Consider the following 23,793-nt stretch of genomic DNA (forward strand, 5'->3'; position numbering starts at 1 on the left):
TAGACGATACGGACGCTCGTCTAAAAATGCTGAAAGATTATCTTCACGTTGCTATCTTTTGTGCAGCTGCTTCCTGAAGCGACATGCTGCACAGTGCTTCACATGCTTAAAAGCTCGAAGGGCACGTATTGATTTTTAATTGAAAAACAAACTCTCTCTCTCTCTGCTCTTGACGGAGGGGGTGTGAGCTGCCGCCTTCAACAGCTTTGTGCCGCGGTGCTTCGCATACTTAAAAGAAAAACAGCCCTATTGATTTGTTTGCTTTCCTCTCTATCTTTCTGACAGTCACTGCTCCTGACGCGCACTCCTTTGAAGAGGAAGATATGTTTGCATTCTTTTAATTGTGAGACAGAACTGTCATCTCTGTCTTGTCATGGAGCACAGTTTAAACTTTTGAAAAAGAGACAAATGTTTGTTTGCAGTGTTTGAATAACGTTCCTGTCTCTCTACAACCTCCTGTGTTTCTGTGCAAATCTGTGACCCAAGCATGACAATATAAAAATAACCATATAAACATATGGTTTCTACTTCGCGGATTTTCTTATTTCGCGGGTGGCTCTGGAACGCAACCCCCGCGATGGAGGAGGGATTACTGTAGATAGATAGATAGATAGATAGATAGATAGATAGATAGATAGATAGATAGATAGATAGATAGATAGATAGATAGATAGATAGATAGAGTGAAAGGCACTATATGATAGATAGATAGATAGATAGATAGATAGATAGATAGATAGATAGATAGATAGATAGATAGATAGATAGATAGATAGATAGAGTGAAAGGCACTATATGATAGATAGATAGATAGATAGATAGATAGATAGATAGATAGATAGATAGATAGATAGATAGATAGATAGATAGATAGATAGATAGAGTGAAAGGCACTATATGATAGATAGATAGATAGATAGATAGATAGATAGATAGATAGATAGATAGATAGATAGATAGATAGATAGATAGATAGATAGATAGATATGAAAGACACTATATAATAGATAGATATGAAAGGCACTATATGATAGACAGATAGATGAAAGGCACTATATAATAGATAGATGAGAGGCACTGTATAATAGATAGATAGATAGATAGATGAAAGGCACTATATAACATAGATAGAAACTATATAATAGATAGATTGACTGATGTGAAAGGCACTATATAATAGACAGACATATATTGCCAGTGTAAGGACGTGAGGACTGGAGTTATGTGTTCATATTTTCTTGTTCTTGTTATAATTCTTGCAGCAGCATTTTGAATTAACTGAAAGCAGTATGAAGAACAGATGTCTTCCATTGCACTGTAAATGAGAGTGTGAAGTTAACAAAAGAGAAAACATAAAATTACCAAATACGGACAGCATGAAATTTACAGTAAAAATGCAAAGTGTGAAATTGATAAGAAACAAGTGACAGCACAACTTGAGTCAAACAGAATTTTTCTGTGCATTTTTTCCAGTTGAAGTGTAATAGTAGTTGCTGAGTTTGTTTGGGGGATTGGTATGGGGGGGTGTTTATCGTGTCCCTGTCCCTGTCCTTGTCCCTCACGAGCGCAGCAGTTTTTAAAGCCCGTCTCAAGCAGACCTCCACTGTCCAAGTTTTTTGTCGAGTGGTCTTCCCAGATTATTTTGTGGCCCACAGCCTTTCTTGTTGTTTCCGACTATGAATTTCACTCCCATCCTCGCACCCCCCCCCCCCCCCCCCCCCCCCCCCCCCCCCCTTTGGATAGCCTGAGAGATTGGTTTTTTTTTTCTGGTTTGACCCCCCATTTTTTCTGATTACCTTTCATTTCCTGGCCCTTCTGTTACCTTCAGTCTGCTCATTTGCTAGTCGCAGACCATTAGAAGTGTCTCACAGTTCCCTGTAATTCGTTTTCTAGTTCATTCGAGCAGAACAGTCAGTTGAATTTTGGCAAAGTACACAAAGGACAATTAAGCATATTTTGCATTTCTTTTTCATCATTTTTTTCTCCAAACACTCCTCACATTCATCTCTTTCCTTAAATTCATCACGTGTTTTTTTTAATTGTTGCCATTAGTTTTAGTCCCAGTCCTGCCATTTCTAATGTGATCCAATAACATTGCCTCTCTAGTATATTAACGTTCATTAAGTCACATTTTTGGGACACACTGGCTTTGTTTTCCACTCACATCTTAAGAAAAAGAAATACTTATACTATAAAAATTCTCCACTAACTAAGGCTGTTGATGTTTAAACATAGCGTAGTCGGCAAGATCACCTTTGGAGCAAATTCTTAAATGGGGTGTTACTAATGATCTTGATTTTTATATCCATCCATCCATTTTCCAACCCGCTGAATCCGAACACAGGGTCACGGGGGTCTGCTGGAGCCAATCCCAGCCAACACAGGGCACAAGGCAGGAACCAATCCTGGGCAGGGTGCCAACCCACTGCAGTGATTTTTATATTCATCCTCCAATATTATTTTTCAAAAACAAATTTAGTTTGCTATTTTGTTGGACTTTTCTTTTTTTCAGGGTCATCCGAACCACCGGATATCTGTTGTATATTCTACATCTCAATTCTTGCCTGTACTACATGGCCTCTGACTATGAAGGTATTGCCAGCACAAAATGGGTCTACGATGGAGAAGGCAACAAGTAAGATTCCTCCTTTCTCTTTATGTTTTTGTTTTTCTGACGACTAAAGTCATTTGTAAGACACGATACGCGTCACGTTGTTATGAGTCTGTTTTCTGATCAGGATGCTTTATCTTTTGTTCTTACTCAATTGCTCATATTGTTCTCATGTTTCCTCATTTTCTTGATAATGTCAGTATGGTGCCATATTGTCTTCCCTTGTTCTTGGCAATGACACTACTTGCTTGTCACATAATTGAGGACACTGCTGTTGGGAATGTCGTCATTCCTATGACAATTTAAGGAGACGCCACAGTGTCGACAGTGTAAAAGGTTCTGGATACGATGATTACGGTTCTTGCTTTGTACAAAGTGTGACACTAGAGGGCGCACCCGTGTAAAACAAGACAGACACACATAAAGGGTTGGGGTTTTTAGCCCCGTATACTGAAACACAAAAATCAGTTCAGTTGTTTCCAAAAACTCAAAAGACATCGAAGGATAGGAAGACGGACAGTTTATAGAATAGGACCGGAAATTAGAACATGGGATGCTGGGTAAAACGTGGTGGTGGATGGGAGGCTGACGTCATCAATTGGGGACCAGAGCGAAGAAAGGAACCTGGAAGTGTTGCGGCTCTTTGAGTCATCCGGGCGGTATTACGGCGGCGGTGCCTCGTTCTTTCTGAGGAAATAAAAAAGAGAGAGGTTAGTACGCTGCCGTTGTCCCCTGGCGCGACTTGTCACGGTGCAAATCGGGCCCTTAAGCTGCTCCCCATGCGCTTGAGCATCACACCCGATAGACAAACATCCAGGACACCGGGCGAAAAGCACAAAAAGGGTTTGTTTTTTAATTCTTTCCTTTTCTCTAATAGTGCCACTAAGCACCCCAACCACCATACACTGGCAAGTAATACTAATAATTCATTACAATAATTCTCTCCTCCACACCTCCCAGCAAGCGTTGTCCTCCACCTCCTGACTCCGCTCGCTTGCTGGTTTCACAGCAGTCCTTTATATACTCCTTGACCCGGAAGTGCTTCTGTCCTTCCGTCCACATGACTCATCAGCATTTCCGGGTCAGATGGAGAAGAACTTGTTATTTCTTCAGCCCGGAAGTACGTCTGTGCTTCTGTCCCTGTGACTGCCAGGCTATGTAACCAGCAGGGACTCCTCAGTCTCCCCGCAGCTGTGTAGCCGAACTCCAAGTCCCATAATGCCATATTGTCTTCCCGTGTTCTTGGCAATGACGCCAGTTGCTTGTCACATAATTGAGGACACCGCTGTTGGAAATGTCGTCATTCCTGTGACAATTTCAGGAGACGCCACAGTGTCGACAGCGTAAAAGGTTCTGGATACGACGATTACGGTTCTTGCCTTCTACAAAATGTGACACTAGAGGGCGCACCCGTGTAAAACAAGACAGACACGCATAATAGGTTTGGGGTTGGGCACCACTGCAGCCCAGGGAAGCTGCCCATCTATTGTCCTGGGGGAGGCAGTGCCCTTGATAAGCTGCCTTCCCACATCCTTCCGTTACTGGGGCGTCCCGGCCGAGATAAACTGTCCTTTACAATAGTTATGTTTTGGAAATGTTTTGTGGCTCTTCAGGAATGTTTGGTTCGTTTCTTTTGTTTTTATTTGTGTTCTGACGTCTGGTTTTTTATTTTTCTCAGTTTCTAATCCACAACCTCTTTTGTTTTGCCCAACTCAGTCTCGAAATCTGTTTCTCGTCCCTCAGGATGAACATTTCCTGTTCTCACGATGCCTGTAACATCTGCTCATTTACTTTTACATCTATTTGCTTATTGTGACGCTGAGCAGCATTCTCTGAGCGACATGCGCAGTGCCCACAGCTGAAGGATTCATTGTGTTTGTTTGTGATGTGCGATGTTTTAAGTATGGGCCGCTAGCCTAGAGAGGAAGTCAGAGTAGAGTCCAACGTACCGCAGGTTAGTCAGGTGGAACAGCGCTGGCCTTGAAGTGTCTGTACAGGCGGGACAGAGAAAGTCCACGCCAACCAAACACATACACGTGCAAAGGTAATGAAACATGGCGATTTACGACAGCACGCACACATTCTGATGATGGTGGCAGACAAAAGGGGAGCCCACTGAGGTTTAGATTTGTTTTTAATTTTATCTTTAACAGCGAGGAGCTGATCAAGGAAGGGTGACGTGGATTTATGGAAGAGTATTCATTTTAGGTCAGTGACCTCTTTTGCACGGCCATCAGCCGTGTGTGTGTGTGCAGAGAGAGTGTCGACCTCGTCATTGAGAGGCTTACTTACCTCAGCGGTGACATTCATGTGGCTGGTGGCTCTTGTTATGAAGTCAGCAGACGGATTGGGATAGCATGGTTCATGAGGTCACTTTAAAGGGGTGTGTGGCGCTCCCGATATCTCTACAAAAGGACGAAGGTCCAAGTCTTTAGAGTCCTGGTGCTCCCTGTTTGTGAGACATGGACGCTATCCAGTGACCTGAGACGAAGACTCGACACCTTTGGTGTCTCTTCATTGGGTCCTTGGGTCCCGCTGGTTTGACTTTGTGTTGCTCATGGAGTCCCGAATGAGGCACATGACCTGCATTGTGAGGGAACGTCAGTTACGGCACTACGGTTTTACCCGAGGGTGATCCGACTCATTGTTGAGGACTCCAACGGCTGGACAAGGCCAAGAGGATGCCCATGTAGCACCTGGCTGCGGCAGAAAGAGGTTCATTTCAGGAGGGTGGGACTGGACCGTGTGTCTGCCTGGGGGGGTTGCCAACCGGGATCCCAAGTTGTTTCATCATGTAATGGGTGTGTACCAGTGCCTGCTCCCCAACTTGACTTGACTTGATGTAAGTTATTTAGTAGTTTGGTTAGAGTTTGAGTATCAGACGCGGACAAATGTGGTGGTCCTCTAACAGCTCATTTGAAAAAGTCCTGTATGCCTCGTGAAAAACGATGAGATGAAAAGCCACTGTCCCCTGATATGTCATCGAGTAAAGCAAAGCAATTGTGACCAGAGATCAAGTGTGGTTTATTCTACAAAGATCTTCTAAAATGGCCTGGACACGCTGGGTGGGACCCTAAGGAAAGATCCCAAACAACCGGATTGAAGTGATTTGTACAACTCGCTGTTTTCTTGAATTCATATCACACGCGTGTCTCCAATCGTGTATTCAGCCGATTTAAATGGACAGAAGTCGTCACTCTGCTGTTGGGTGTCATCGTGTGTCCCACACTGAACGTGAAAGGAGAGAGTCATCTGAGGAGATCAGAAAGAAAACAGTAAGACGAGCAAGACTAGCAGACCACCATCTCCATGCAGCTTGATGTGCCTGTGACAGCAGCTACAAATATTAAGTTTAAGGTCCGTGGGACTGAAGCCAACCTCACTGGACGCAGAGGAAAATCAACCCCATAATGAATGGAGCAAGAATGGTAGACGAAAAGCCAAAGACAACTTCCAAAGAGATAGAAGCTGAACGCCAAGGTCGGGGTCTGTTGAATGGGAGCAGCAAGGAGGTGAGGATCATCAATAATTCTTTTTTTTCTTTTGTCACACATATAGTCATACAGGACAACACGCAGTGAAATGCATCTTTTCGCATACCCCTTGGGGTCAGAGCGCGGGGTCAGCTGTTGTACAGCACCCCTGGAGCAATTGACGGCTAAGGGCCTTGCTCAAGGGCCCAGCAGAGTAGCATCTCTTTTGGCAGTGATGGGGATTTGAACTGGCAACCCTCGGGATGCCAGCACAGATCCTTAGCGTCCGAGCCACCACTCCGCCCCATCTCGGGGATTAACTAGCATTGCAGTGCCAGGCTGGAGGAAATGTTTGTGTGCCAATAGAGGTGACGTGGCTGTATTTAGGGAATGAGAATTGAGATTCGTTTTGCTCTGATAGGAGGTTTCAGAATTCTGGACATGCTTGGCTTTAACGGTGTTTTAGAGCATCTGGAAAGTATTCACAGCACATCACTTTTTCCACATTTTGTTATGTTTCAGCCTTATTCCAAAATAGATTAAATTAATTTCTTTCCTCAGAATTCTACACACAACACCCCATAATGACAACGTGAAAAAAGTTTACTTGAGGTTTTTGCAAATTTATTAAAAATAAAAACATTGATAAAGCACATGTACATAAGTATTCACAGTGTTTGCCATGAAGCTCCAAATTGAGCTCAGGTGCCTCCTGTTTCCCCTGATCATCCTTGAGATGTTTCTGCAGCTTCATTGGAGTCCACCTGTGGTAAATTCAGTTGACTGGACATGATTTGGAAAGGCACACACCTGTCTATAGAAGGTCCCACAGTTGACAGTTCATGTCAGAGCACAAACCAAGCATGAAGTCAAAGGAATTGTCTGTAGACCTCCGAGACAGGATTGTCTCGAGGCACAAATCTGGGAAGGTTGCAGAAAAATTTCTGCTGCTTTGAAGGTCCCAATGAGCACAGGGACCTCCATCATCCGTACGTGGAAGAAGTTCGAAACCACCTGGACTCTTCCTAGAGCTGGCCGGCCATCTAAACTGAGCGATCGGGGGAGAAGGGCCTTAGGCAGGGAGGTGACCAAGAACCCAATGGTCACTCTGTCAGAGCTCCAGAGGTCCTCTGTGGAGAGAGGAGAACCTTCCAGAAGGACAACCATCTCTGCAGCAATCCACCAATCAGGCCTGTATGGTAGAGTGGCTAGACGGAAGCCACTCCTTAGTAAAAGGCACATGGCAGCCCGCCTGGAGTTTGCCAAAAGGCACCTGAAGGACTCTCAGATCATGAGAAAGAAAAGTCTCTGGTCTGACGAGACAAAGATTGAACTCTTTGGTGTGAATGCCAGGTGTCACGTTTGAAGGAAACCTGGCACCATCCCTACAGTGAAGCATGGTGGTGGCAGCATCATGCTGTGGGGATGGACTGGGAGACTAGTCAGGATAAAGGGAAAGATGACTGCAGCAATGTACGGAGACATCCTGGATGAAAACTTGCTCCAGAGTGCTCTTGACCTCAGACTGGGGCGACGGTTCATCTTTCAGCAGGACAACGACCCTAAGCACACAGCCAAGATATCAAAGGAGTGGCTTCAGGACAACTCTGTGAATGTCCTTGAGTGGCCCAGCCAGAGCCCAGACTTGAATCCGATTGAACATCTCTGGAGAGATCTTAAAATGGCTGTGCACCGACGCTTCCCATCCAACCTGATGGAGCTTGAGAGGTGCTGCAAAGAGGAATGGGCGAAACTGGCCAAGGATAGGTGTGCCAAGCTTGTGGCATCATATTCAACAAGACTTGAGGCTGGAAATTGCTGCCAAAGGTGCATCGACAAAGTATTGAGCAAAGGCTGTGAATACTTATGGACATGGGATTTCTCAGTTTTTTTATTTTTAATAAATTTGCAAAAATCTCAAGTAAACTTTTTTCACGTTGTCATTATGGGGTGTTGTGTGCTGAATTCTGAGGAAAAAAATGAATTGAATCCATTTTGGAATAAGGCTGTAACATAACAAAATGTGGAAAAAGTGATGCGCTGGGAATACTTTCTGGATGCACTGTATTTACTAGCAAAATACCGAGAAGTAGTGTGTTGAAGAAGTTAACGTAACGTGATTGTCGATGTAATTGTCGTAGGCTTATTTTAGTACTGCGAGTGAATTTGATGATTGGAAAGAGTTTAATTTATGATTGTAAATGTCCTGTATGAGAAATGCACATTTTTAGGATTTAAGGATCTCCTTGTAAATGACGCCCTCGGGCTGTAAAATGACCAGAGTGCTGGTCTGCTGAGCTCACTCTTGAGCATGTAACGTACAGTCAGCCCACGTGAGAAGCCATCTTGTTTTTCAAGTCAATGGCGACCTTTCTTAGAGTCTGGCCCTGTGACTTATTTATTGTCCTAGCCAAGCAGACCCTTACTGGAAATTGGAGGCGTTTGAATTGGAATGGGAGCTCAGAGGGTATGAGAGGGATGTGAGGAACAAATCCAGTGAAGTGCCAGTGAAGACCGTTGCCTCAGTAAGGTTCTTGTGCAGAGATTTGATCTGAAGCCTGGTGACATTACAAAGTTTTACTGGTTGAACGTTTCGTAGTCACATCATTGGTGCACCGACCTTCAAAAGTAGAATATGCAGAGGCCTGCAGGAGGATTAAGAGTGTGAAGAAACTCTACCGGATAGTGCACCGCGTCCTCTAGTTCTACAACAGAGTCGACAGGTTTTTGTTTTGGAAGTTAGTCGGTGAAGTAAAATGGTGTTTCTATGTGAAGTCATTGGTGTTAGAATAGCTCTCACCCTCAACCATGAGACGTCCATTACATGCAGATTTTGTAGGTTGGGGTAAACATTTTCGATAATAGGTTTGTAAAGATATTCACCAGGAGACAGAGATCGTTAGGAACATTGATTTTATACTTAAATCGACATCACGTATTTTGATGAGGAGAGCAGCGAACTCTCCGGCTTTTTATCGCAGTTCAAGTAACCCCTCGTGTTTATTCTTAAGGTAAGAACGTCTATACTAGGCCATAGGTATGAAGACTGGTAAGGTCTGCTGGAAGTCTCCAGCCAGCAAGACTGTCAAGCCTCCCATCATTCTTGTAGGGTCCTGTCTAAATCCTCAACCTCTGCTCTGTGTGCCGTAGTGCATTCATCCCATACAACGAGCTGACAATCACGCAGCACTTGTGCCACGGTGCTCTGGTTGGATATGTTACACATGGGGGAATCAGTATGGGTGAGGATTAGAGGTAGCCTGAAAGAAGAATGAGCAGTCCTTCCACCCTTGAAGCGGTGGAGTAAAGAAGAAGGGAGCAGTGAGCACAACGAAAAGCTGAGGAAAGTAAGGAAGAGAGTGGGAGGCACACGATGTCGTTAATATACCGTCATATGAAAAAGTTTGGGAAGCCCTCTTAATTCTTTGGATTTTTGTTTCTCATTGGCTGAGCTTTCAAAGTAGCAACTTCCTTTTAATATCTGACCAGCCTTATGGACACAGACGTATTTCAGCAGTGACATTAAGTTTATTGGATTAACAGAAAATATGCAATATGCATCATAACAAAATTAGACAGGTGCATAAATGTGGGCCCCCCAACAGAGATATGACATCAATACTTAGTTGAGCCTCCTTTTGTCCTCTAGACGCTGTCCTCCTATAGCCTTTGATGAATTTCTGATTCTGGATGGAGGTATTGTTCACCATTCTTCATATAAAATCTCTCCAGTTCAGTTCAATTTGATGGACAGCCTGCTTCAAATCATCCCATAGATTTTCGATGATATTCAAGTCAGCGGACTGTGACGGCCATTCCAGAACATTGTACTTCTCCCTCTGCATGAATGCCTTTGTAGATTTCCAACTGTGTTTTGGGTCATTGTCTTGTTGGAATATCCAACCCCTGCATAACTTCAACTTTGTGACTGATGCTTGAACATTATCCTGAAGAATTGGTTGATATTGGGTTTAATTCATCTGACCCTTGACTTTAACAAGGGCCCCAGTTCCTGAACTAGCCACACAGTCCATCAGCATGATGGAACCTCCACCAAATCTGACAGTAGGTAGCAGGTGTTTTTCTTGGAATGCGGTGTTCTTCTTCTGCCATGCAAAGAGCTTTTTGTTCTGACTAAATAACTCAATTTGTGTCTCATCAGTCCAAAGCACTTTGTTCCTAAATGAAACTGACTTGTCTAAATGAGCATTGGCATACAACAAGCGACTCTGTTTGTGGTGTGAGTGCAGAAAGGGCTTCTTTCTCATCACCCTGCCATACAGATGTTCTTTGTGCAAATTGTGCTGAATTGTAGAACGATGTACAGATACACCATCTGCAGCCAGATGTTCTTGCAGGTCTTTGGAGGTGATCTGTGTGTTGTCTGTCACCATTCTCACAATCCTGCTCATATGCAGCTCCTGTATTTTTCTTGGCCTGCCAGGCCTGCTGGGTTTAACAGTAACTGTGCCTGTGGCCTTCCATTTCCTGATTCCATTCCTTACAGTTACAGAAACTGACAGTTTAAACCTCTGAGATGGCTTTTTGTAGCCTTCCCCTAAACCAGGAGACTCAACAATCTTTGTTTTCAGATCTTTGGAGTGTTGCTTTGAGGATCCCATGCTGTCACTCTTCAGAGGAGAGTCAAAGGGAAGGAAGCACAACTTGTAATTGAGCACCTTAAATACTTTTATATCTCATGATGGGACACAGCGGTCTATGAAGTTCAAGGCTTAACGAGCTCATCAACCAATCAGCATTGAGCAGTGACAGACATTCAAATCAGCACAATGACAAGGGGACCCACATTTGTGCACAGCCAGTTTTTCACATTTGATTTAATTTCATACAACTAAATACTGCGTCACTAGAAATCTTTGTTCGGAAAACACCGCAGTACTCCTAGAAAATGAAAGACAGACCACTGATATCTTTATTGTTGAAAGGAGAGTCAATTATTATGCAGGCTGAGAGGGGGTCACAAATGTTTTCATATGACTGTATATTGGCAGGGAGCCAACCACGTGGTAGGTGCGCGGAGATCAGCCACATTGAAAAAGGAAAGGGGACCGGGGGCAGCCATTGTGTGTCTCTGCCATGAAATAAATCATCTGTTAACAGAAATAAGGAGAGGTCAGTTCTGAAAGTTTCTTACAGCATAACAGTGAGAATCGCCAAAAAGAAGACGTGATTTTTGAAAGCTTGTTATGGTGCACGGCGCGAAATGAAACATACTTAACGTTTGTAAGTACAGTGTAAAGGATGAGCATGGGAAATTTGGGCTTCCTACGTGTATTGGAAGTCGCAGAAATAGTGAGGAGGGGTTTCCCCTATCTATATATACAGTTTAGGGGGTACACCCGTTTCCCCCCTTGGGTGTTGCAGTAGGACATGAAACATACCTAACTTTTGTAAGTACATCTGCAAGGAATGAGCACGCGAAACTTCAGCTTCCCGCCTAAATGGAAAGTGGGAGAATTAGTGAGGAGTCAGTGAGGGCTTTGCCTTTTATAAATATAGAGATTATGACTCCCATGATACCGTTGGTTTAGTTTTTAGTGACAGTATTTATTTGTCTTATTTAGTATTTAAGTCTTATTTATGACTGCACTTTGTCACTTTCTTGTTGAAAATCAATCATGCACTTGTTTTGCACCAAGAAATCGTTGTTGTTGTCCTCGCTTGCTGTAGTCCATTCTTGGTTCATGAACTACTACAGCGGTTCTCAAACTGTGGGGCACCCCCCCCCCCCCCCCCCAGAAGATGTGAAAAAAAAAGAAAACAAGAATCAAAACTATGAAAAAATCCATCTAATGAAACCAAAACAAATGAACTTAAACTACCTTCTGATACTAGAAAAATAAATATAGAGTTAGATAAATGTCGATAAAAGTTAAGTAGGTATAATAAAATATGCATCTATGATATATCATTAATTAAAAAAGAACAAATTTGTATTAGGGGGCTCCATTCAAAAAAACGTTAGGGGGGTGCGATTAAAACTGTTATGAAAACTCGGGTCACAAATACTTAAAGGTTGAGAAACTCTGGACTACTAGATGACCCAACCAGATGTTGTTTCAGGTCCATGGGCACCAAAGGGCTTTATACACATCTGGAACACCCAGCCAACTCCAGACATCCCCACTCACTTCATGTGCTTGGAGGGTAGAAGATCAGGTCTTAGCACCAGCAGCGGGCCTTGGCATCTCGACCCACACTCCGTCTTTTGTAATTGTTAAAATTTGCTTCATTGTGGTCCCAAACACCAATAACATGTATCCATATCTTTTTTTTTGCATAAGCCGAAATTTTTGTAAAGCAGATGTTTTTGTAATTGGAGGAGGCCTGAACTTGGGCACCTATATGACGACACTAAATTAGCAACGGTGGCCCCGTGTCGAGACCTCGTGAGTTTTTATGTGTCCTAGTCAAGGTCAGTTTCAAAGCCACCAAGACAGGAGGTGACGACCCTCCGTGACATTCAGTTGGGTTCAGTATTTTTAAGAATGTTACTACGTGATGTCTGAGGACTTTTTGGGAGGATTCAAGCACCTTTGGTCTTTAGACGTCTTTTTCTGTTTTTTTTTAGCTACATGCATTGCTTCCTTTATGCGGAGAAAGCCCTCTTGATGATTGCCGAGCTTCCATTTCCATCCACCCAGTTTGAGCTCATTTTTCAGATGGTGAATTATGTATTTGGAGCCTTCTTTCTCTCAACATTTCTTGGCCAGGTATCTTATCGTGTTGTCTTGTTCCAGTATGTGTCTGTTTGGTCCACTTCTGGCCGTTCTACACTTTGGTGTTTAGTCATGGTAGATGTTTATACCTTTCATTTTGTGCATGGAAGTACTTGAGCTGCAGTAGACTGTCTAAAGTTTACGGTCTGCTGAAGACCACCACTCTGACTCCATTAAACTTCTTGTGTTCCATCAGCAGCAATCAGGACTGTTCAATCAAAAGATCTCATAGCTCCTTCACTTGATGGAGTAGGTGGGCCGCTTGTGCCTGGTGGGAATTTCCATAATGGAAATGGTCTCCCCTCACTTGTCAGATTACTTATGTAACAGACATATGGAGACAAACCTGAGCGGTTAGAAATGTGCAACAGCAAGTCATGGCATGTCATTTACTAACCCGCTCAATCCAGACGAGGGTCATGGGGGTTGACAATACCAGCTAGCACTGGGCGCAAGGCAGGAACAAATCTTGGACTTGATGCCAATCCATCACGGGGCAAACATACCCACAAACACACACGGGCTAATTCTCTATTGCCAATTCACCTGACCTGCGTGTGTTTGGACAGTGGCAGGAAATCCACGCAGACTTCAAACACAGACGACCCGCATCACAAACCCGAGACAGCACCGTTAGGCACGCTGGCACGATGGTAACTAAAAGAAGTGCATCTCCCTGTTTATTATAAGGAGACTGACCTGTGAATGGTTGAGATACAAATCTCGTATATTAGAAAGTCATAGTAGTGATGAGTCCTGTGGTGGATTGGCACCCTGCCCAGGATTCGTTCCTGCCTTGTGCCCTGTGTTGGCTGGGATTGGCTCCAGCAGACCCCCGTGACCCTGTGTTCGGATTCAGAGGGTTGGAAAATGGATGGATGGATGGATAGTAGTGATGAAGAGAGTGGAGACCTGCGGACCTTATTGGACTGAATCTGACAGGACACAAGATAATGAAGAAAATGCATTGGAATTTATAAGTCGGTAGAGCGAGGATCAGGGTGATAACTGAGAAACTCGTAGGCCACAGAACCTGGGGGCTCACCGGGGTCCGGGTCCAGGCTACTTTAACCCTATTATTATATAGACAGATAGATAGATATATGAAAGGTGCAATGTGATAGATAGATAGATAGATAGATAGATAGATAGATAGATAGATAGATAGATAGATAGATAGATAGATAGATAGATAGATAGATAGATAGATAGATATGAAAGGCACTATATAATAGATAGATTGATTTATGTGAAAGGCACTATATAAGATAAATAGACTTGAAAGCACTATATAATAGATACATAGGAACTTTATGATAGATAGATAGATAGATAGATAGATAGATAGATAGATAGATAGATAGATAGATAGATAGATAGATAGATAGATAGATAGATATGAAAGGCACTATATAATAGAAACATAGGAACTATATGATAGATAGATAGATAGATAGATAGATAGATAGATAGATAGATAGATAGATAGATAGATAGATAGATGTGAAAGGCACTATATAATAGATACATAGGAACTATATCATAGATAGATAGATAGATAGATAGATAGATAGATAGATAGATAGATAGATAGATAGATAGATAGATAGATAGATGTGAAAGGCACTATATAATAGATAGATACTGTAGATAAATAGATAGACTTGAAAGGCACTATATAATAGATACATAGGAACTATATGATAGATAGATAGATAGATAGATAGATAGATAGATAGATAGATAGATAGATAGATAGATAGATAGATAGATAGATAGATAGATATGAAAGGCACTATATAATAGAAACATAGGAACTATATGATAGATAGATAGATGTGAAAGGCACTATATAAGATAGATAGATAGATAGATATGAAAGGCACTATATAATAGAAACATAGGAACTATATGATAGATAGATAGATAGATAGATAGATAGATAGATAGATAGATAGATAGATAGATAGATAGATAGATGTGAAAGGCACTATATAAGATAGATAGATAGATAAATAGACTTGAAAGGCACTATATAATAGATACATAGGAACTATATGATAGATAGATAGATAGATAGATAGATAGATAGATAGATAGATAGATAGATAGATAGATAGATAGATAGATAGATAGATGTGAAAGGCACTATATAAGATAGATAGATAGATAGACTTGAAAGGCACTATATAAGATAGATAGATAGATAGATAGATAGATAGATAGATAGATAGATAGATAGATAGATAGATAGATAGATAGATAGATAGACTTGAAAGGCACTATACAATACAATACAATACAGTTTATTTTTGTATAGCCCAAAATCACACAGGAAGTGCCGCAATGGGCTTTAACAGGCCCTGCCTCTTGACAGCCCCCCAGCCTTGACTCTCTAAGAAGACAAGGAAAAACTCCCAAAAAAACCTAGTAGGGAAAAATGGAAGAAACCTCGGGAAAGGCAGTTCAGAGAGAGACCCCTTTCCAGGTAGATTGGGCGTGCAGTGGGTGTCAAAAGAAGGGGGTCAATACAATACAGTACAGTACACAGAACAATTTCTCAATATAGTAAGAAATAAAAAAAAAATATATAAATTTTAGAAGTACAGAGCAGAATTTAACAGTAGATGATATATCCCATAATAAGATTTGTATTTGTTTAGAGTCCTGGAGACCTCATCCTTCAAGCTGCCTCCCCCATTTGGCCATTGCACAGCTGAAACAGTGCTGGGCCAGCCAATCCGATGAAAGGACCCCTCTCTCCCACGATTCCTGCGATCCTCCATCAGAGATGACTTTTCCTTAGGCAGGCAAAACAACTTGGCAGGTGGGCCGTGGCACCAAGTGGCACATTTGAGTACCGAGAAGAAAAACAGAATAAGTGAGGGTTAGTATCCAATTATAACTGTCATGTTACTTATGTTTAAGTGCTAATGACTAACAACAGAGATGCAGTCTGTACAGTTAATCAGCAGCTCTAGTCAGGGTGTGCTAAACTGAAGTAGTGAGTCTTCAGCCGGGATTTAAAAGCTGAGACCGAAGGGGCATCTCTTATAGTAGCAGGCAGACCACTCCACAGTTTAGGGGCCCTGTAACTAAAAGCTCGACCCCCCACTGTTATTTTATTAATACTTGGAATCAGAATTTGACCGGCATCTTGAGATCTTAATGTGCGCTCAGGTTTGTAAGTCATGATAAGTTCAGACAAGTAAGCCGGACCTCGACCATTTAATGATTTATATGTTAAAAGAAGGATTTTGAAATCTGCCCTAAACTTAACCGGGAGCCAGTGTAAGGATTTAAGAACTGGAGTTATGTGTTCGTATTTTCTTGTTCTTGTAATAATTCTCGCAGCCGCATTTTGGATTAACTGGAGGCTGTATAGAGAACAGTTTGAACATCCAGTGAACACCGCATTGCAGTAGTCAATCCTACTAGAGATAAATGCATGAATTAGTTTCTCAGAATCCTGTTTATTTAAAAAGCGCCTTAATTTCCTAACATTTTTAAGATGGAAGAAACATGATTTGGACAACTTTGTAATGTGCACTTTAAATGACATGCTAGAGTCAAAGATAACTCCTAGATTGCGGGCTGATTCAGTAAAATTGACTGGGATTCCCATTGAGTTAAATGATGACAAAATATTATTGTGATCAGCATCATTCCCTCCAACAATTAACATCTCTGTTTTATCTGTATTTAAAGACAAGTAGTTCTCATCCATCCACTCCTTTAATTCACTAACACAACTAATTAAAGACCACATTGGAGAAACTTCATTTGATTTAAATGAAAGGTATAACTGGGTGTCATCTGCATACGAGTGAAAATTAACATTATGTTTCCTAATGAGAGATCCCAGTTGAAGCATGTAAAGTGAAAACAGTAAAGGTCCCAGTACTGAGCTCTGCAGGACACCATATTGAACTTCTGTGTATAATGATGGAGTCCTGTCAGCACATTTCTGTACATATTGGAATCGATTTGATAAGTAAGAACTAAAACAAGAGAGCACAGTGCCTGTAAGCCGAACATTATTTTCTAGCCTGTGCAGTAAAATAGAATGGTCGATGGTGTCAAATGCTGCACTTAAGTCCAACAACGTAATTACAGTGGAGTTTCCTTCATCAGAGGATATCAGAATGTCGTTTACAACCCATGTTAGTGCCGTTTCTGTACTATGACCAGTGCGAAAACCAGACTGGAATTTCTCAAATAAATTGTAATGTGTAAGGTGTGTCTGAAGCTGACTGGCGACTACTTTTTCTAGTATTTTAGAGAGAAACGGTAGATTTCAAATAGGCCTATAATTATTAAGTATGTGTGGGTCTAGGTCTGACTTTTTAAGTAATGGTTTAATGACTGACACTTTTAGTGTATCAGGTACTGTGCCATGCAATAATGAACTATTGATAATGTTTAGGATAGGCGCTGCAAGAACATCCATTGCACTTTTTACTGGTTTTGTTGGCACTGGATCTAGGGAACAAGTAGTGGGCTTCATTTTAGAGATTAAAGTTAAGACTTCCTGCTCAGTTACAGGATTAAAATTACTAAAGTGCTGAGTGCAATGTGAGACAGGGTCTGCTAAGCTAGTATTTGGTTTGTACTGTGATGCAGAGATCTGGGATCTTATATTTTTAATTTTCTCATTGAAGAAGTTCATAAAGTCTGTACTGCTAATGTCTGTTGGTATTTTGCACTGTTGATCTGAATTCCCATTTGATAATTTAGCCACTGTTCTAAACAGTGCCCGAGGATTTTTATTATTGCTATCTATTAATGTAGAATAATATTCTGACTGAGCTTTAAAGAGAGCTTTTTTATATTTATTAACACTCTCTGTCCATGCAATTTGAAAGACCTGTAGCTTTGTTGTTCTCCATCTGCGTTCCAGTTTTCGACACTCTAATTTAAGAGCTCGAGTGTTTTCATTAAACCAGGGAGAGTTTCTATGTGCTTTGATCACTTTTGTTTTAAGGGGAGCCACTGTGTCCAGAGCATCTCTCAAGGTCACATTATAATGTGATGTTAGCTCATCTAAATTGTTTTCTGTGTTTACATTTGATGTTAACTGATCTAAATGGTTTTCCACAATTACACTCGACTTACTCAAAGTATCTATAAATTTTGAAGCAGAATTACAATCTAGATGTCGCACTGTCTTTGTTTTAATCTGGGAGTGTGTTCGCAAGGGCAGGACCAAATCAAATGTAATTAAGTAGTGATCAGAAATAACTTCATTTAATGGAGTAATAATTAAATTTTGAATTTCAACTTTGTAAGTTATAATTAAATCTAATGTGTGGTTATGATTATGAGTTGGACCTTTGACATTCTGACAAAATCCTATTGAATTTAACAAATAAGTAAAACATTTGCTAAAAGTGTCAGTTTCCACATCAATGTGTACATTAAAATCTCCCATCAGTACTACGTGATCATAATTTATAGCCAAGTCAGATAAAAGGTTGCTAAATTCAGACATGAACAATGAATACGGCCCTGGTGGTCTATAGACTAGCACTATAATTGTGTTGGAATCTGTTTTAATATTTAAAATGAATGCTTCAAAGGATGTAAAGTTGCCTAAATTTTTAGAAGTGATTTGCATTTTGTTACAATGAATTATTCCAAGGCCCCCTCCTCGACCTGAATCACTATCTAATAGATACATAGGAACTTTATGATAGATAGATAGATAGATAGATAGATAGATAGATAGATAGATAGATAGATAGATAGATAGATAGATAGATAGATAGATAGATAGATAGATAGATAGATAGATTGACTGATGTGAAAGGCACTATATAATAGATACATAGGAACTATATGATAGATAGATGTGAAAGGTAGAGTGACGTGTGAGTCGCTGTCTTTCACCTGAAAGATGAGGCTCAGTCTCAGGCTTCAGAACAATCAACTTTATTATTCATCATAAAACAAGAACAGCAAGCGTATTTATTAAAGTGGGAGCCTCCTCTACGTGACACACAGGCACAGCACACAATCAGTGACTTCATTAGTCGTCCTGCCTCAGCTCCCACCTTCAGTTAAAGCACTGATAATCCTCCTCATCAGGTTGGTCCCTCAGCGGTGGGTCCACGACTGGAATCGGATCATCCCGGAGGAAAGAGGACAAAGAGAAAGTGGGCCGGGTGACTGGCCAAGTCCAAGTATCCCACAGTTTGGCCATCGGTCTATGGCTGACGGGCGTGTTATGTGGCGGGGCTGTGAACCTGTCATTGAGGCAGTGAGCCCGCCACTGTCTGGCGCAGGTGCCTCACAATAGATTGATAGATAGATATGGAAGGCACTATATGTAGCTCTGTGTGTAGTTTTGGTCTCCAGACTACAAAATGACATAACAGCAATAGAAGAAGTCCAGAGAAGAGCATCACGGCTGATTCCAGGACTACAGGGGATGAGTTATGAGGAAAGATAAAAAGAGCTGAGTCATTACAGTTTAAGGAAAATAAGATTAAGAGAAGACCTGACTGAAGTGTTTAAAATTATGAAGTGAATTAGTCCAGTGGCTCAAGATGGTGACTGTAAAATGAGTTCATCAAGAACATGGGGAGACAGCTGGAAACTTGTGAAGGGGAAATTTACATAAACATTAGAAAATTTTTCTTCACACAGAGAACCACAAACAAATAACGAATAAGAGACCAAGTAGTGTGGTGGACAGGAGGACTTCAGGGACTTTCAAAACTCAGCTTGATGTTTTTTTGGAAGGATTAAGTGGACAGGACTGGTGAGCTTTGTTGGGTTGAATGGCCTGTTCTCGTCTGGAGTGTCCTAATGTTCTAATGTAAAATATGCTCATGTTTGGTATGTGGGCGGTAATGACAGCATCAGAAGAAAAATCCGCACTGACATGGTTGGGGGGGGGGGGGACATACCTGACAAAAACAGCACCCAAGTATAGGATTCAAACCCAGTGTCACACTAGGAGAAGAGAAACAATATCTGCTGAGCATGTAGCAGTGCCACAGAGTCCTATCCCAGCTGCCTCGAGGGTGTTGCTCTATTGCAGGGGTGTCCAACTCTGGTCCTGGTGGGCCACAGTGGCTACAGGTTTTCATTCTGACCCTTTTCCTAATCTGTGCCCAGTTTTCACTGCTAATTAACCCTTAACCTGGGAATTTCAGCTGTTAACTGATCCCGTTATTTTAATTCCATGGCTTGTTGCTCTTCTCATTCTGCCACAGCAGACATTTCAAACTGTTGATTTTCTTTTTCTAAGACCACCTGAGAGATCATCCTTACTGAGACCTTCACCTTTCCTTATTTTCAGATATTGTGTGATGGACAGAAGTTGCTTTGGCTCATTTTGAGTCTCGTTATTGATTGGAGGGTGGCATGGTGGCACAGTGGGTAGCGCTGCTGCCTCGCAGTTAGGAGACATACAGTGCATCCGGTAAGTATTCCCAGCGCATCACTTTTTCCACATTTTGTTATGTTACAGCCTTATTCCAAAATGGATTAAATTCATTTTTTTCCTCAGAATTCTACACACAACACCCCATAATGACAACGTGAAAAAAGTTTACTTGAGGTTTTTGCAAATTTATTAAAAATAAAAAAATTGAGAAAGCACATATACATAAGTATTCACAGCCTTTGCCATGAAGCTCCAAATTGAGCTCAGGTGCCTCCTGTTTCCCCTGATCATCTTTGAGATGTTTCTGCAGCTTCATTGGAGTCCACCTGTGGTAAATTCAGTTGACTGGACATGATTTGGAAAGGCACACACCTGTCTATAGAAGGTCCCACAGTTGACCGTTCATTTTAGAGCACAAACCAAGCATGAAGTCAAAGGAATTGTCTGTAGACCTCCGAGACAGGATTGTCTCGAGGCACAAATCTGGGGAAGGTTACAGAAAAATGTCTGCTGCTTTGAAGGTCCCAATGAGCACAGTGGCCTCCATCATCTGTAAGTGGAAGAAGTTTGAAACCACCAGGACTCTTCCTAGAGCTGGCTGGCCATCTAAACTGAGCGATCGGGGGAGAAGGGCCTTAGTCAGGGAGGTGACCAAGAACCCAATGGTCACTCTGTCAGAGCTCCAGAGGTCCTCTGTGGAGACAGGAGAACCTTCCAGAAGGACAACCATCTCTGCAGCAATCCACCAATCAGGCCTATATGGTAGAGTGGCCAGACGGAAGCCACTCCTTAGTAAAAGGCACATGGCAGCCCACCTGGAGTTTGGCAAAAGGCACCTGAAGGACTCTCAGACCATGAGAAAGAAAATTCTCTGGTCTGATGAGACAAAGATTGAACTCTTTGGTGTGAATGTCAGGTGTCACGTTTGGAGGAAACCTGGCACCGCTAATCACCAGGCCAACACCATCCCTACACTGAAGCATGGTGGTGGCAGCATCATGCTGTGGGGAACTGGGAGACTAGTCAGGATAAAGGGAAAGATGACTGCAGCAACGTACAGAGACATCCTGGATTAAAACCTGCTCCAGATCGCTCTTGACCTCAGACTGGGGCGACGGTTCATCTTTCAGCAGGACAACGACCCTAAGCACACAGCCAAGATATCAAAGGAGTGGCTTCAGGACAACTCTGCGAATGTCCTTGAGTGGCCCAGCCAGAGCCCAGACTTGAATCCGATTGAACATCTCTGGAGAGATCTTAAAATGGCTGTGCACCGACGCTTCCCATCCAACCTGATGGAGCTTGAGAGGTGCTGCAAAGAGGAATGGGCCAAACTGGCCAAGGATAGGTGTGCCAAGCTTGTGGCATCATATTCAACAAGACTTGAGGCTGTAATTGCTGCCAAAGGGGCATCGACAAAGTATTGAGCAAAGGCTGTGAATACTTATGGACATGGGATTTCTCAGTTTTTTTATTTTTAATAAATTTGCAAAAACCTCAAGTAAACTTTTTTCACGTTGTCATTATGGGGTGTTGTGTGTAGAATTCTGAGGAAAAAAATGAATTGAATCCATTTTGGAATAAGGCTGTAACATAACAAAATGTGGAAAAAGTGATGCGCTGTGAATACTTTCCAGATGCACTGTAACTTCGCTTCCCAGGTCCTCCCTGCGTGGAGTTTGCATGTTCTCCCCATGTGTGTGTGGGTTTCCTCCCACAGTCCAAAGACATGCAGGTTAGGTGTATTGGAGATTCTAAATTGTCCCTAATATGTGATTTGTGTGTGTGTTTATGTGCCCTGCGGTGGGCGGGCACCCTGCCCAGGATTTGTTTCCTGCCTTGCCCCCTGTGATGGCTGGGATTGGCTCCAGCAGACCCCCGTGACCCTGTAGTTAGGATATAGTGAGTTGGATAATGGATGGATGGATTGATATTGATTGGCTGCTAATTAAGGAAAAAGAAAAAACTAAGGGGCCTGAGTCACGTCAATTAAAACCAAGGCAATTAGCAGAAAAAACTGGTCACTAATGAAGAAGATGGTTAGAATGAAAACCAGTAGCCACTGCAGCCCTCCAGGACTGGAGCTGGACACCCGTGAACTATTGGATGGCAGTGGAGGAAGCAGGGGCTGCTGGGAAGAAGGCAGGCCCTTTAAATGGAGGACTGTTTGTTTGTTTGTCTGTCTGTCTGTCATGTTGCTGTTTCACCCGTTTGGATGACCTGTGGATTGTCTTGAATTACCGTTGCTGGTTGAGTTTATGGTCTGTCTCGTGCCAGCCTGCTCGTGTGACTTGTGGATTGGTAACGTTTCGTCTGAGGGAGCGCTCCCCAATCACCTCTTGCTGCACTGCAGCAGGATTTTCTACTCTCCAGCCATCACCTGTTGCCTCTCCATTTGAACTTGTTTTGGCCGTTGTCGTGTTTATTGTCAGGTGTTTTATTGTTGTTTGTCACCGTCCTATGGTAGCGGGGAGAGCAACTGTTTATTGTTGTTTATTTTTCTATTTTCTTATAATGTACCGCATCTTTATTAATTTAATCTGCTCTCTGCAGTGTCTCTGTGAGTGTGTGTGCCAGTTGGGCCAAGGCGGGGTGCGTCCCTGGGGTCCCCAACCAAGAAAATAAACAAATAATCGTCCCTATAACGGTGTGAATCTTAGTGGCACCTCATCCGCTACCAGTAAGAAGGCGTAATTGAAACCCAAATAGGAAGGAGATGGCACCATTAACAAAACCAAATCACGAGACAAAAATCAAAGTCAAAAAGTCAAAAGCAAGAAGAGAAAGAGCAAACGAATTTTTAAAGGCAACAAAGAAAGGGTTCGATTTTTGAACTAAACTAAACTCGGACAGGAAGTGAACCTTTCGATGACCTTTTAAAGCCACCATGTTGTTGACAGAGGCCACGACCTCTGAGGACACACCCTGAGCCATGTGGGATGTTTTCTTTGTGAAAGGACCCCCAAGTTGTTAACCCAAATACAGCAGAGTCTCGCTTATCCGACATTCCGTATTATCCAATGTCCCACTGCAAAAAAACCCCAAAAAAACGCATCAATCGGCAACAAGAACTGCAAGTTGCGAGCGTGAGCGTAGTCTATTTTTCATTGCTAAGTTCATTTTTTCAGTTGATTTTTTCTGTTGTTTTGTTGTAAAACATGATTATTAGGTTCGTAATGTGTAAAATTATAACATAGTTTAACGTTTAATAGGCTTTTCCTTAACACCTCCCATTATCCGACATTTTTGCTTATCTGATTTTCTGCCGTCCCGTTTATGTCGGATAAGCGAGACTCTACTGTAGCAGCAAAAATGGCCCTAATCAATGCATGGAATCAAAAATAAGTTACAAATCACCACACTTAACGTTAGATTCTGATTTTAAAGGATGTAAAAAACACAAAAAACAAGTCAAAAACCTTCCAAAAAGTAAGGAATTACACACCAAAAATGAAACAAATTGCATAGTCAGGATACCCATGAGGCCATTGTACTAACTGCAGCACCGCTTTACAAATGGCGAGGACTCCACACAGACAGTGACCAGGCTGGGGAGTGAATCCGTGGAGCTGATGC

General features: G+C 42.1%; 1 protein-coding gene across 1 annotated transcript in view; it reads left to right on the forward strand.

Moving 5' to 3' along the window:
* LOC114653854 (cyclic nucleotide-gated cation channel beta-3-like) overlaps window positions 1-23,793 on the forward strand; it is a 170,871-nt gene that overhangs the window by 94,800 nt on the left and 52,278 nt on the right. Inside the window, exon 10 of the mRNA XM_051929250.1 lies at window positions 2,513-2,635. Within this exon, the coding sequence (XP_051785210.1) occupies window positions 2,513-2,635 (123 nt within the window). The remainder of the gene's footprint in view (window positions 1-2,512; window positions 2,636-23,793) is intronic.

The sequence above is a fragment of the Erpetoichthys calabaricus genome, chromosome 6 (genome assembly GCF_900747795.2).
Source record: "Erpetoichthys calabaricus chromosome 6, fErpCal1.3, whole genome shotgun sequence".
Lineage (NCBI taxonomy): Eukaryota > Metazoa > Chordata > Cladistia > Polypteriformes > Polypteridae > Erpetoichthys > Erpetoichthys calabaricus.